The sequence below is a fragment of the Trachymyrmex cornetzi genome, unplaced genomic scaffold (genome assembly GCF_001594075.2).
Source record: "Trachymyrmex cornetzi isolate Tcor2-1 unplaced genomic scaffold, Tcor1.1 scaffold111, whole genome shotgun sequence".
Taxonomy (NCBI): domain Eukaryota; kingdom Metazoa; phylum Arthropoda; class Insecta; order Hymenoptera; family Formicidae; genus Trachymyrmex; species Trachymyrmex cornetzi.
Window position 1 is genome coordinate 361,695 of NW_017295665.1, and position 15,546 is coordinate 377,240.

Genomic DNA, 15,546 nt, shown 5'->3' on the forward strand with positions numbered 1-15,546 from the left:
GCATTTCAGAAGTATTTTAACGACTGGAAAAAGCGCTGGCACAAGTGCATTGTATCAGAGGGGGATTATTTTGAAGGGGATAACATAATTTTGGATGAATAAATGAATATTTTTTTATAAAAATGAAAAGTCACCTTACTTTTTGATCGCACCTCGTATTTCTGAAACATCTTAATTTCGAATTAAGTCGCTCGTAAAATAAATTTAAAATTAAAAAATAATCAAACGCCTTTTTGCACACATAAAGCTACATTAAACAAATTAGCTACTCTGACGACTTTGATATTACAATGTTTCTTCAAATTCTTTTCTTCAATTTATTGCTTTCAAGATATTCTACTCTACAATTTATTATTTAATGCTTCACTTAAAACATAATATTGGCAAGGAATTAATCGATCATAAATATAAAGCGAGATATAAAGAAACCGTCGACACTTACTAATTACTAAAAATTCCAGCTTTTTTGAATTTTTGTAAGTAGCAGATACCGTAATTAACAAAATTAAAATATCTTACATTCTGTATGACAATCTTGTGTTTCGCGGGTTTTCTCCGTGTTCAAATCCATTCTTGGAATGCCAACGTTTCGTGAACCTTGCAGTCCACTTCATCAGGGCGAGGAGCAGCCTGATACTATCAGTTCACGAAACGTTGGCATTCCAAGAATGGATTTGAACACGGAGAAAACCCGCGAAACACAAGATTGTCATATAGGAAACACCCGTGAAAGCCTCAAGAATATCTTACATTCTTTTAAAAAACAAATAGCGATGTAAATAAATTCTACTAAATTTTTCTTTTTTACAAAGTGTGCTGTGTTTATATCAATTTAATATCGTGACAATAACACAATTACAATTCTTTCTTATCAATAGTATATACTTTTCAAGATATTTAATAATACTGATATATCGATAGATAAAGTATATATCATGAGTATATATCACGAATTATAATTTAAAAGCATTTAATAGCAATTGTTTTTAATTGTTAAGATAGATCTGCATGTAAACACAAGTTTTAAAGACCAATAAAACCTCAAAGCCTTAAACATTTTACGATCTTGAATATTTAAGGATTTTAATTTATAAAAAATCTAAAAATATTAAATTTTTATTATGAAGAATTCTGAACGTTCAATAAATTCTTGACATGTTTTATGAACTAATTAAGTTGCACTTACGTTAGCATTCCTAAAAGCTCCGTTGACAAAATATTTGGTAATATAACATGTAAATAGACTTTTAACAATGCGAATAAAAAAATGTAAAAAAACGCAGGGAGCAGTAGGCGGCACGGCGCCATTTTAACAAAATTGATCCACACAAAGTATTAAAATGCGGAAACAGACTAGCTCGGTCGTTTCAGTCGATATACGTACGTGCTGCACGAACGAATGCGACCAACTGTGTGATCATGCATGTGGAAACAGCGCAATGGAAAGAGCGTAAAGAGAAAAAAAGAGTAGGATAGAAGGTTTGGAAAACTTCGATCCCATGCCGAGTAATCGGAAAATGCATTACGTGCATGCATTATATCGTGGAAATAAACAACAATGCAAAAATAAAGAACAAAAGTATGAGTCTTTCAGTTGCTCCAATTATTCGAGATATAAAATAGAAGTCGTTCAAAATCATATTAAAAAAGAATTTCATTATTTCTTTGTTTTCTTTTTAATCCTTGTTTTCATAGAAAATCCCATTTTTAATATTAAGTAACAATCTAATTCAATTAGTAGTTAGTAGAGCTTCGAAAATTTGTTAACTTTATATTGCGAATTAACTTATTCGTAATCTTATTAGACTAATCTTAATTTATACTAATCCTCCAGAGGATAAAAAAATTCATTAAATTCATTAATTTTTGCCAATAAAATATTGTATTACCAAAAATAATTCTATATTATATATCATTTCCAAAAAAACAGTGGCGCTACTAGTTTAATATTTAAGCTGGCAGGACCACAAAAAAACAACACAAAGGCAAAAATTAATATCACTGAATTTGACCTAATTTGTACCACTGAAATTAAGTTATTAGATGTACAACTTTGCTTCCGCCGTTTTTTTTCCGAAATTCGAGGCTTTATTGTAAAAAACTGGTTATACATTTATGATTCAAAGTATTGTCCATCGCTGGCCACTACTTTCTCCCGTCTTTCGGGCAGCGTACGAATCCCGCGTCGAAAAAGATGGTCATCTGTTGAGGCGATCCAATTTTTTACTTCTTCATAAGACCGGAAGTGCTGGTCAGCCATGCCGTGTGCCATTGATCGAAACAAGTGATAGTCAGAGGGAACGTCTGGAGAATACGGCGGGTGGGGTAAGACTTCTCATTTCAACGTTTCCAAGTATGTCTTGACCACTTTCGCAACATGGGGTCGAGCATTGTCATGCAAAATCACTTTATCGTGTCTCTCGTTGTATTGCGGCCGTTTGTCTTTCAATACTCGGCTCAAACGCATCAATTGCGTTCGATCGCCTGTGATTGTTTCAGTCGGTTTTAACAGCTCATAATACACTACACCGAGCTGGTCCCACCAAATACAGAGCATAACCTTGGAACCGTGAATATTCGGTTTGGCCATTGACGTGGAAGTATGGCCGGGAACTCCCCATGATTTTCTGCGCTTGGGGTTATCGTAATGAACCCATTTTTCGTCCCCAGTTACAATGCGATGCAGAAATCCCATCCGTCTTTGCTTTTCAAGCAGCTGTTCACAAGCAAACAAACGCCATTCAACATCTCTCGGCTTCAACTCGTACGGCACCCAATTTCCTCGCTTTTGAATCATTCCCATGGCTTTGAGGCGTTTTGAAATGGCTTGTTGAGTCACTCCCAATGATCGTGCCAATTCTTCTTGATTTTGACACGACTCTTGATCAAGTAATGCCTCCAATTCTGCATCTTCGAAAACCTTCTCTCTTCCACCGCTATGCCGGTCAAAATCACCGTTCTTGAAGCGTTGGAACCACTCACGACACGTTCTTTCACTAATAGCGGCCTTACCATAAGTATTTGAGAGCATTCGATGAGCCTCAGCTGCAGATTTCTTCATATTGAAGCAGAAAATTAAAACCTCCCGCAAATGACGAGAATTTGACTCGAAAACTGACATTTTCAATCGAGAATAACTTTATGATGCAGACACATAAATAAATCGACTAATGTTTTTATGGAGTTATGTTGATAGATGCCCAAGTTTATTGTATGACGTCTATGATCTATTTATTTCGACCATCACTTACCGCTAAAGCCATCTACAGGAAAACGGCGGAAGCAAAGTTGTATACCTAATAATATTTTACATATTTTCTCCTTACAATGACTTTATTAGTATATACTTACAATCTATGAGGCATTCCACGTCAAACCTTTGAAACATAGTCATTTTGTTTTTTTTTAATTTGTTAACATATTCCACAGTTGAAAATATGAGACACATGTTTCGTGAAAAAATGTGAGATTTTTTGTGAAGTTATTGACGCTGGTAAGTTGCAGAAATTAAAAAAAAAACATCGCTCATGCAAATATTCAAATTATTATATCGTCGAAACCATTAGTCATACAAAAAAATGCAAGAGATCGATTTTAAAGATCGTAAATTGTTCCGGATGGGTTATTTTTAATTTATCATTTTCATATAAATAAACCATTTTCTATTTGTTTACAATTTTTATGAACATTTTTTATCATGAACTTATCAATTTAAAAATATGGTTAAAATATCATTATATTTTCATTTCAATTATGAAGTAACCTCGAAAATTTCAAAATGAAACTCGAAATACTCGAATGGACTGTATAGTTAAAAACTTCCAAGTTCCATTTTGAAATTGTCAAGATTATTTCATAATTGAAATGGAAATACAATATTTTTATAAAATTTTTTAATTAATAATTGATGAAAAATGTAGATATATAAAAATTGTAAACAAATAGAAAATGATTTATTTAAATAAAAATGATATATTAAAAATAATCTATTCATAGAACAATTTAAAATCGGACTTTTAATCTCGGAAAATTTTGCATTTCTTTTGTACAACTAATGGTTTCAATGTATAATAATTTGAATGTTCGCATGAGCGACGTATTTTACAAATTTCTGCAATTCACAGGCATCAATAACTTCACAAAAAAAAAACATTTTTTTCGCGAAACACATGTCTCATATTTGTTATGTGTCATCTTTTATCTGTATAATACGTTAGCAAATTTAAGAAAATGACAATGTTTCAAAGGTGCCCGGTTTGACGTGAAATGCCTCATAGATTGTAAGTATGTATTAATAAAGTCATTTTAAAGAGAAAACAAGTATATTATTAACTTACTTTCAATTGTACAAATTAGTACAAATTCAGTTGTGTTAATTTTAACCTTGTGTTGTTTTTTTTATGGTCCTGCCAGTTTAAATATTAAATTAGCAACGCAATTGTTTTCTTGGAAATGATACATAATTTAGAATTGTTTTTGGCAGTACAAAATAGTACAAATTCAATCCTATTGATTTCTGATATTATTTTTCTTTTTTTCTTCTATTTTAAATTGGTCTTGTCAGCTTAATATTAAGTTAGTACCGCCACAATTTTTTTTAAATGGCACACGGTACAAAATTATCATTAATAGTACAAAATTTAGTACAAAATGAGTACTAAAAATTCCAATAAGTCCGACGTAATTCTGCTGATTTAATTCTGTTAGCTTTATAGAACTGATTCTCTGGTATGTAGTCGTTACAATAAGTACACACTAAAAATAAACACAAATATTAAGCAATATTTCCATTCAAACACATTTTCCTTTTTTTTCTCCCATCTCCTTCATTCGGATTTTCAGTTACATCCCCAATCTAATGCTCTTTTTCTCTGTTCTTCTTTCTCTCTTATTCCCGCACATGCGCACTCAGTCAGTAGCCATAAACTACTAGTATCCGACGCACGCTGAGGTTATTGGTTTTTTCAAAGGGCTTGACAGTGCCTATACGTGCTGCTGTATGATGTACCTACATCTTACACTCATGAATTTTATTCTTCAAAGAAAAATATGTCTGAATTATTTCAAAATTCACGTAAATTTTTATCAACGTGTCTTATGATATAAGCGGATACTTCATAATATAAGGGTAATGTTAATACTCTCATCAGTAGCAGCGTGAATTAGGCGCTCAATTTTAAATACATAATAGTTTTAAACATAGTTTGTATTCTATTTTAATCATATCACTTCTTATATCATTTGCTTTTGCTTTCAAAGAATAAAAAACTAAGAAGATTCAATAAGATTTTGCGCGCCTACAAGAGTAAGTATAAAATATTTCAACTAAATGAAGAAAAATCTCTATCTAAAGGATGTATGGCTATATGAGAAACACATACATGCATATAACAGATTACGTATACCAGGTATGTAAATATGAAACCGGAATTTACCAATAAATGGCCATAGCTGTCAATGTAGTTGCCGTCAGACCGTGTCATTGACGCCATTTCCTTGTTCTGATATCTGACAAAGATTTTCAACTCACAACAATACAAGTTTCATACAACAATATAGTTTGTAATAGCGTTGAATATGTCGAATTTTGTGCTTGGAAACTACGATTTGCGGACAGCATTGATTTTCTGTTACCATTTGAAGAAAACTGCTGCAGAATCGCATCGAGTGCTTATCGAAGCTTACGGTGAGCATGCTCTTGGTAAATCACAGCTTTGAGTGGTTTAAAAAATTCAAAAGTGGCGATTTTGACGTGAGAAACGAAGAACATGGAAAACCACCGAAAAAGTTTGAAGACAGCGAATTGTAAGCATTGTTGGATGAGGACGACGCTCAAACTGAACAACAACTCGCGGATCAATTGAATGTGATACGAGAAGCCGTCTCCATACGTTTGAAATCCATGGGAAAGATCCAGAAGATAGGAAAATGGGTTCCACATGAACTGAATGAAAGACAGCAGGAAAACCGAAAAACCACTTGTGAAATACTGCTCGCCAGGTACAAAAGAAAGTCATTTCTCCATCGAATTGTGACTGGCGATGAAAAGTGGATATATTTTGAGAATCCTAAGCGTAAAAGATCATGGGTAACTCCAGGCGAACCATCGACATCGACTACAAGGCCAAATTGCTATGGACGGAAGACAATGCACTGTGTTTGGTGGGATCAGAAAGGTGTGATCTATTATGAGCTGCTAAAACCTGGCGAAACCGTTAATATTGAACGCTATCGACAACAAATGATCAATTTGAATCAAGCTTTGCGTGAAAAACGACCGGAATATCAAAAAAGGCAACACAAAGTGATTTTGCTTCATGATAATGCACCATCACACACAGCAAAACTGGTCAAGGAAACGATTGAGGCGTTTGGTTGGGAAATACTTTCGCATGCGGCTTATTCACCAGACTTGGCTCTGTCCGATTACTACTTATTTGCATCGATGGGACACGCACTTGCTCAGCAGCGCTTCACTTCTTACGAAGATGTACGAAAATGGCTAGGTGACTGGTTTGGCTCAAAAGAGCAACAATTTTTTTGGCGTGGCATCCACAAATTGTCAGACAGGTGAGAAAAATGTATAGCTAGCGATGGGCAATACTTCGAATAAAATATTTTTTATCATTTTCATGCAATAAACGTGTATTTTCTATTAAAAAATTCCGGTTTCATATTTACATACCTGGTATAACAATTTAAACACAATTTAGGAAACATTAAAAAATTCTACAAAAATATTTAAACAAACATTTCTGTATTATTATAGCGTGTGCCATATTCGATTTTCATGGTAGTCAATGTAGTCTCAACAGTGCACGACGCAGAAAGAAAATATTTTCAGACTTCATGTTTATGTAAATTTTATTCTTTTATCGTGTACCATTTTTAAAGCATATTTTAGTTACACAGGTTCAATAATACTAATTTTGAAAATAATAATTACAAAAATATAACATTTAAACATTAAACGATTTTTTTATATTTTCTATACCTTCCTATCATCGTTTATGTGAACTTTACAGAGAGAAAGAGCTTCTATTAAGAAAACGTAGATATACACAGATCAATGCTAAAAACTTTATTATAGATTATAACGAGTTTAACAAAATAATATATTCCTGTAAAAATATTTATAGAAAATTTTCTAAATTTTATTTTGTTATGATATTTAACAAGTTACATACTTTTTTAGTAATAAAATCAATGCATTTGTCGCGAAAAGATTAAATACTTATTTTTTTTAATCTGCAACTAAATAATAATAAAATATAATAACGATAAATTATACTGTATTATCATGTATTAGAATTTGGAAAACTATAATACATTCATATGTTTTAATATGTGATTTCTGAATTTTTGCAGCGTGTTTTTCACTATACCACCATTGTTCTTTTTGGCAAGCGTTCGGTACCATCGTCGTTGCTACCTACGAACGCAACAGCAAATGAAGAACCGCGAATGACGACCAGTTTTACGTACTTGTCTCCGCTCTAATTCAATTACGCCATCCGGTACAATCTCTCCGTCTACTCGATAGCGTATTTATATAGCCACGTGAATAATCTACATTTTTCCACCATTCGCTCTCTTTTCCTTATTCTCACCTTCGCGATAGGTGTCATCCGCGTAACATCCGTGTAAAATCTGGTCATGATTCATGAATGATTCCACCGAATTGACCCCTACCTTCATCGTCGATTCGTTTTTATCCAATTTCATATACATCGCATGTTATCAAAGCTATTCTTTTCTATCAGACACGTTGTTAAATAATTAGTCGCTCTTCAGTATGATATCGGTTTTCTGGAGCATTAAAACTTGTATTTTATGCTTAATTTATTTTTCAACTGTTATGTCGAACCTGGAACGTAAACATAGATAATCGATATTATACACAAAATATTTCATTCAAATAAAATAATAAATAACAATAAAATTAAGGCTAATGAGAATCAGTGCGGGAATAGGTGCGCATAGGTATTAATTCATGTAAAATATTTCAATTTGATAGATAATGTGCAGCTTTATTCTGAAATCTTGAACATTTCCACTCTCTTCGGAGTTGATTATGTATAACTTGCTGATAATGACTCCAAAGAGAGTGGAAACGTTCAAAATTTCGGAATAAAGTTGCACATCATCTATCAAATTAAAGTATTTTACATGAATTAATACCTCTGCGCACCTATTCCCGCGCTGACTTTCATTAACCTTAATGTTATTGTTATTTAATTCGAATCATAAGGAGCATTTAGCCACTAACGCCAGGTGTTTTTTGCAAAAGTCATATATTTTACAATGATAGAAATTTGGTAAACGTTTCGGTCAAAATTTGACCATCTTCAATACAATCATATAAAAAAAAATGTCGGTATAATACATTAAAAAGGTTTTATAAGATTATTTAATAAATAAACATTTGATAGATATTCCCTATAACAGGGCGAAAGTTAGAAATATGTGTCTTTTATCAAGACCGAGTTCATCCACGAAATACAAATTTTTAAGATTAAACGATCGTCAACGCAAATTTATTTCCGTCATCGATGTGGTGTTAATTGAACATATATTAATGTGTTTTGCAATACAAAATATGAGTAGTTTACTATTGTGCATCATTTTATTGATGCAAGAGCCAATGTTGCGATTTAAAAGAATTGAAAGAAACAGGATCGATATCGGTATCTGTAGATATTCATCCGTATGTCATGTTGAACTTCCGAGACGTGTTTTTATACGTGAGTTTCCAGACACTGTTAGAACATTATTTAAAAGACATTATCTTGTAATTATTACGTAATCGAAACCAGATTTAATTATGTTGATTATATTTATATAATAAATGAAATTGTATTCAAAATTTTTTTCAAAAACATACGTATAAATCCGAAGCACAAGACTGAACAGAGTGAGGTAAATATACAAATATGATAAGCAATTTCTTTGTTTCTAAGACTTGGAATATGTAAGCAAGACAACAGCTGACTAAATGTTCTCACAAACCGCGAAAGAAGCAGATATCACTTTAAGTACAAAAGATAAGAAGAGAGGGGAAAAAACCAAACCAGAGGGAATAGAAATTATTACTGGGTAGAGGAAGCTATGATTGGCAGATAAATCTCCGGAAATCGCTCTGTATCATTTTGCTTGTTTAAACTTACACTTTGTTTTTTTATGTGTATCATTTCTGAGATTGATCTTTTATAGTACATTTGCTCAGAGTCCATAATGACTGTATTGTTCCAATCCATCGTATGATTGAAATCCAACATGTGATGTGAAATGACAAACAAATTATTAAACGGTTTTTTATAATCATTTTTGTGTTCTTTCAGACGCGTCTTTAATTTTCTCTTTGTTTGACCAACTATTGTTGATGGTTAAGAACAAAAAATCAAGAGGATATCCGTTTTTTTAAAAAAGTATTAATTAAACAAGCAACATAAGTATGATCGCAATTCATACAATTAATTTTGTAAACCACATTCGACTTTTCGTCTTTTTTAATTTTGTCTTTGCTCGTTTTTATCGCAAAACTTAAATAATTAAGTGGTCTATAAGCAATGTTAAAATCATACTTCTTAGTGATAGTAGTGAATTTTTCGGAGATTTTGTTTAAGTAAGGGATGGTGAAGAATTTTTTAATTTTATTATCTGAATCAATGTTTTCGTTATATTTGTGTTCATTGATATTATCAAAATTTTCTTTAAAAGATAAAATTTTAATTCTATTGTTGATGGTTGAGAACACAAAATCAAGAGGATATCCGTTTTTTAAAAAAGTATTAATTAAACAAGCAATGTTTTTTTCGTGGAAAATAAGGTGCGATAAGAACAAAATTCTGTCAAACTGTCCAATCACAACACCCTTTTTATGTACTAAAGGGTGGTTTGAGTAAAAATTTAGATATCTGCCTGAATTTGTGGGTTTTTTGTAGTTAACATTTTGTTATTAAACATGATTCTGCCATCTTTTATTAGTATTTTAACATCAAGAAAACTAACTCCCTCAACATCGTCATGCTCAACAGTGAAATTTATCCTGTTGATATGAGTTGAAAGAATTCAGCACATCAATAATTCTGTCTTTAGATAATGCTATAATTGAATCATCTACATAGCGATGATAAAGAGGAACATGCATGTCAAGAGAATTAAAAATATTTGATTCCAAGTCCTGTATCACAACATCAGCTAAAATTGGAGAGAGTGGAGACCCCATGGGCAAATATCTGTTTAAAAAAAGTATTATTAAATTTGAAAAATGCAGAGTTTTGAATTAATGAAATGGCAGTTTTAAATTCATTCACAGGTATTTTTGTGTTAATACTTATGCAGTTTCATCTTCTTAAAATGCTGTTTAGAGCCAATTCATTAGGAATATTTGTATACATGGATTCAATGTCAAAGGATACTATTTTATAATTTTCTTCTAATTGTAAGCCGTTCGTTTTTTTAAATAGTTCAAAACTATCTTTAACATAACCAAAATTCCTTTTTAGACTTTTATCAATTATATCTTTAAGAAATACTGCCAAATTAAAAAATGGACTGTTTGTACAGCTAACGACCATTCTTAAAGGGTAGTCATCCTTATGAACCTTGACGAGCCCATACGATCTCGGACAATCACCGTCAGAAATATACATTTTTTTATACATTGGTTAGTCTATGTAGCCTTTTTGTCTCCAACGTGTTAGAAGTGTACAGATTTCCATCGTCATTTTGTTTTGTGGAATCTTTCTTAACAATTATATAAGTACTTTCGTCAGTTAAAATTTTGTTCATTTTTTTGTTGTATTCAGAGAGATTTAAAATTACGATGGAATTACCTTTGTCAGCCCGCGTAATTAAAATTTCGGGATGTTCAGACATAAACATGTTTAGTTCTTTAAAACCGCTTTTTATCAAGTTATTATTTGGATTATTCGGGTAACTGAATTGTATATTATTTAAAATAGGAACTGAGTCCTTTCTAATAGAATTTTTAGTGTTATCATCTAATTTCATGATGTTATTTTCTATGTGTTTTACGAATTATATTTTTATTTTTTCTGTATTAATAACATCATTAGGTAAGTTAAAACGTTGGCCCAATTGTAGGACGCACTTTATATTTTCAGGAATATGGAGATCAGTTGCTAAGGTTGATTAATCAGTTATTGTTTATATCATTAAAATTATAGTCAATATTAAAATCTTCAGGTTTTATGTTTATATTATGAGTAACAATTTTTTCGTTATTACGCAACACTTGAGATGTTGGTTATTTTTACCGGACAAAACATATTTTATGAGACATCCTCAGAAGGCTTTGTAATCGTGATGTTATAATTTATGTTTTTTATATTATTGTTATTTATTATTTTAAAGTTTGAGAGTCCAATTTAAATTATATTTTTTTGTTGTTTTATACAAAGCAATATTTTTTTGTGGTCAATGAATGGAGAAGAGAAATTTTACGTGTAAAGCAGTTTTTAGTTTTTTTTTATTTATACAGGGTGTTTGGAAATTAGTGATAAATCTTTCGCACAGGGGCAGAATGGACTAAACTGAGAAGAAAAGCCCTCTACCATTTAGTAATTTTCGCAATAGTTAACAAGATATTAATTGCCAAAAATTGTCGAAAATTGATCTTTAATTTTTTTTGGTCTCTAATACTATTAACTTTACAGAAAAACTGCAAGAGACGAAAATTGTTTATTTTCTTCTCATAGAACTCTATGAATTTTTTCAGAATTTTTTATCAACTTTTTAGCACTGCATTTTCTCATTTTTATCAAAATGGGAAAATACGGTTAAAAAATTCTGAAAACATTCTTAGAGTTCTATGAGAAGAAAATAAACAATTTTCTTCTCTTGCATTTTTTCTGTAAAGTTAATAGTATTTGTGTAAAAAATTATTGAAGATCAATTTTCGGCAATTTTTAGCAATTAATATCTTGTTAACTATTGCGAAAATTGCAAAATGGTAGAGGACTTTTCTTCTCAGTTTAGTCCATTTTGCCCCTGTGCGAAAGACTTATCACTAATTTCCAAACACCCTGTATATTTCAAAAAACTTATCAATTGGTATAAAACAAATGTATTATGTAAAAGTTTTAATTGTCTCTATTTAAATAATACTTTTATAAATAATTTTTTCAAAAATTCAAATTTTTCAAATTATTTTTAAAATGTATCATCAACGTACATAAATAAAGGTTTATTATTAAAACTATCGTATAAAATATTTTTTGATATCTCGAATAGTTTTTGAAACATAAAAAAGCTAAAAACTGCTTTACGTATAAAGGATGATCTCAGCCGCAATTAATATTTTTTTAATTCATCTATTTATGAACCTATTCTATAACCTACATATATACAAAGTTTAATTAAAATTTAACATTTCGAGATTATGTACCTTTGTTAGATACGAACTTCTAATATTTTAACTTGAAAACATAGAAGGAATTTTTAATCGATATATTTCGATTTCGCACTGAAATTATAAATTGAAAAAAGTTCTGGGCATATTTTTTATAATTAATGTTGCTTTTATAATTAATGTTGCAGAAGGAAAAAGTAATAGGTATCTATATAAAATTTCGTGTAGAAAACATTATCTGATTAACATTATCTATCTCAAAATTTTTTTAATAGAATCATTAATTTCTTTTATATAAATTGATTTATACATCCATTCTGCGTAGAAAAGAATTTAAATAAAATTGTCAAAGGATCATTACATATTTCAACAACATCAGGATGTTTACTGAAATCTTGTAAGACAATTTCCTGATAATTCTCGGATTTTTTCTAAGTATTTTTGTTCAAAATGCCAGATAAGATTAGAGGATTTTTTTACATCTTATAAGTTAGCAGAACAAAGTGAGCGAAATCGATTCTAACATTTTTATTTGTTGCTCATTTGTTGCTAAAAAGTTGCCAAAAAAAAAATTTGTTGCTCTGTCAGTTTATTTAAAAAATGATGTTTCGCTAAAGGAAGATTAAGTTAGCGGAACCATACCTATAACAAAGCCAATCTACGCAGAAATAACGTAGGAATTTGTTGCTAATTTGTTCCTAATTTGTTGCTGTCGAAATATCATTGTTTTGAATACATTACATACTAAAAAAGTGTAAATAACAACGAGAAGCCTTAGCGTGCGGGCGAAACAAGAGTAAAGTATTAATAAAAGATTTGTTGCTCGCTTAAAATTAGTATTGGGATGTCGTCTGAATTTGTTGCTCTCAAAATATGCAATTTACGAATTTGTTGCTTGCAAAATAAGTATAAATATTTCGAGTTGCATATTTCGAGAGCAACAAATTCAGACGACATCCCAGTACCAATTTTAAGCGAGCAACAAATCTTTTACTAATACTTTACTCTTGTTCTGCCAGCACGCTGAGGTTTTTCGTGGTAATTTATACTTGTTTTGCAAGAAACAAATTCATAAACTGCATATTTCGAGAACAACAAATTCAGACGACATCAAAGTATCAATTTTAAACAAGCAACAAATCTTTTACTAATACTTCACTCTTGTTCCGCCAGCACGCTGAGGTTTTTCGAGGTTATTTATAGGAGAAAGTTGCTGAATACATATACTGGTCACCTAAATCGGACCTCGTCGATATTTTATATTATTACTTAATATAAGCAACATTTAATGACAAAAATACGAACTAAATGAAAAATGAGTAATATAGACAAAAATTTAACAGGCTATACCTTATTTTGTGCAAACAACATTTTAAAAAATCAGATATAACAAATGTTAATTTTTGATCAATTTATATATAGCTCTGATAGTAATGTAATAATATAATTTTATTCTGAATTATTATATTTTCACAAAAGAAAGTTTATTATAGAATATTTTACATTCCTTGATATACCTACATATTTACATCCATTACAAAGATTAAATTAATATTTTTATAAAATCGATTAATTTCCTAAATCATACTACCACAAGGTTTCCTACATCGTACAGGATTTAGGAAATCGATTTATCGTGCTGTCGTGCTCATGCGCATCTTTAGGTTATACGAGATAACTTACATTATACGTACATAACGCTGACAGATTATTGTCACGTAAAGTCACATACTATAATTTATTACGACACGTGAATATGTAATTGTAAGTGTATGTAAGTATAATTAAAATTTACTTTCAATCATGATATTATTAGCTGCATTCTAATGTTTCGGTTTTGTTTCGACAAGACGAGACTATCTCAGTCTCGATCTCAGTCTGATTACGAAGTTCTCGTTACGATCTACCGATAATAAAACGAGATCGAGACAAGTCTCAATATCCTTAGAAATACTACTGCATTCGATTTCACCGTCCACACACTGACTTTATCTTCTTCATTTATAATATTATGCTTATAACACAGGAGTGTTCAAACCGAATGCATTGTCGCAGTCAAAGTGTTAACTCAATAAATGTATGCACTTATTATTGTTTGCTATATATATATACAGGGTGTTTGAAAATTACCGGGTAATCGATCACGAGGGGTGGCACCCACTTGGACACAGCTCAATTGGACACAAGCCACTCACAGCGCTTGAGACTACAAAGCTCCTAAGCACCGGTCGCTGTGATTGGTGGTGTCCAATCGAGCCGTGATCAATCGGGATCACCCTCCCCCCCGATCGCACGGCGCGCGGGCCGCTGGGAGTGGGGATGGCCTGCTAGGCGTGCCGTTTCAGTCACGACGTTTAGTGGCAATTCTTACTCCCCGCGTGTCTCGCTTTCGATGGCGGATATTCGGCGCTATAGAAATACCTCGATTATCGTGAAAATTGGGAAATGATCAAGAACTCTTTGAAAACTCAGTTTAGTTCGTTCCAAAGCGTGTACACGTACATACAGAAAAATGTTACATAAATATTATTCGTTTCCAGTAAATAATAAGTGTATTTTAAAATTACATTATCAAAAAAATTCTTTATAAAGATAATCGTTACTCTAAAGAAGAATAAAAATTGCGTCCACTCTTAGCACTCGAATGATATTTTTCTGCATGCACACTATCGCTCATGGAAGTTCGAACACCCGCATAAATTTCATCGAATAATCATGTAAAAAATTAAGACATTATAAAACAGCAATTGTATTATTGTTTAAATAATTTTAGATTACTTGTACACATACTACCAATTGCGCAAAAGTCCTATAAATTATTTTTAATTTAATATGCCAAAATGGTTTACCTTTATTTCGTAAAACATTGATCACAATCGATAAATTTCAAAAATTCGCTATTGTCATATTGAATTAAAAATAATTTGTAAAGCTTTTGCTAGTCTATCCCTCACTTATGGGGATAGGCTGGCAACATACACCATAGAATGAGCCCACATTTGTGTTCTCTGAGCGAATTTTTGAAATTTATTAATTACACAGGCCTGCATGGTTTTGTTGATTGGGATTTAACTATGTTATCTTACGCAATTTTTCGCGCTGAATCCGAATCCGGCGGCAGAATTGCTCTATCACGTCAGGTTTTTGAGAAAAGTGAGGTTAAAGGTGTC

The 15,546-nt window shown here is 31.4% G+C and overlaps 1 protein-coding gene across 1 annotated transcript in view; it reads right to left on the bottom strand.

Annotated features, from left to right (window-relative positions):
• Window positions 1-15,546, bottom strand: part of LOC108763373 (beta-1-syntrophin) — a 61,629-nt gene that overhangs the window by 24,776 nt on the left and 21,307 nt on the right. Inside the window, exon 2 of the mRNA XM_018510914.1 lies at window positions 7,611-7,867. Coding sequence (XP_018366416.1) covers window positions 7,611-7,658 — 48 coding nt within the window. The 5' untranslated portion in view covers window positions 7,659-7,867. The remainder of the gene's footprint in view (window positions 1-7,610; window positions 7,868-15,546) is intronic.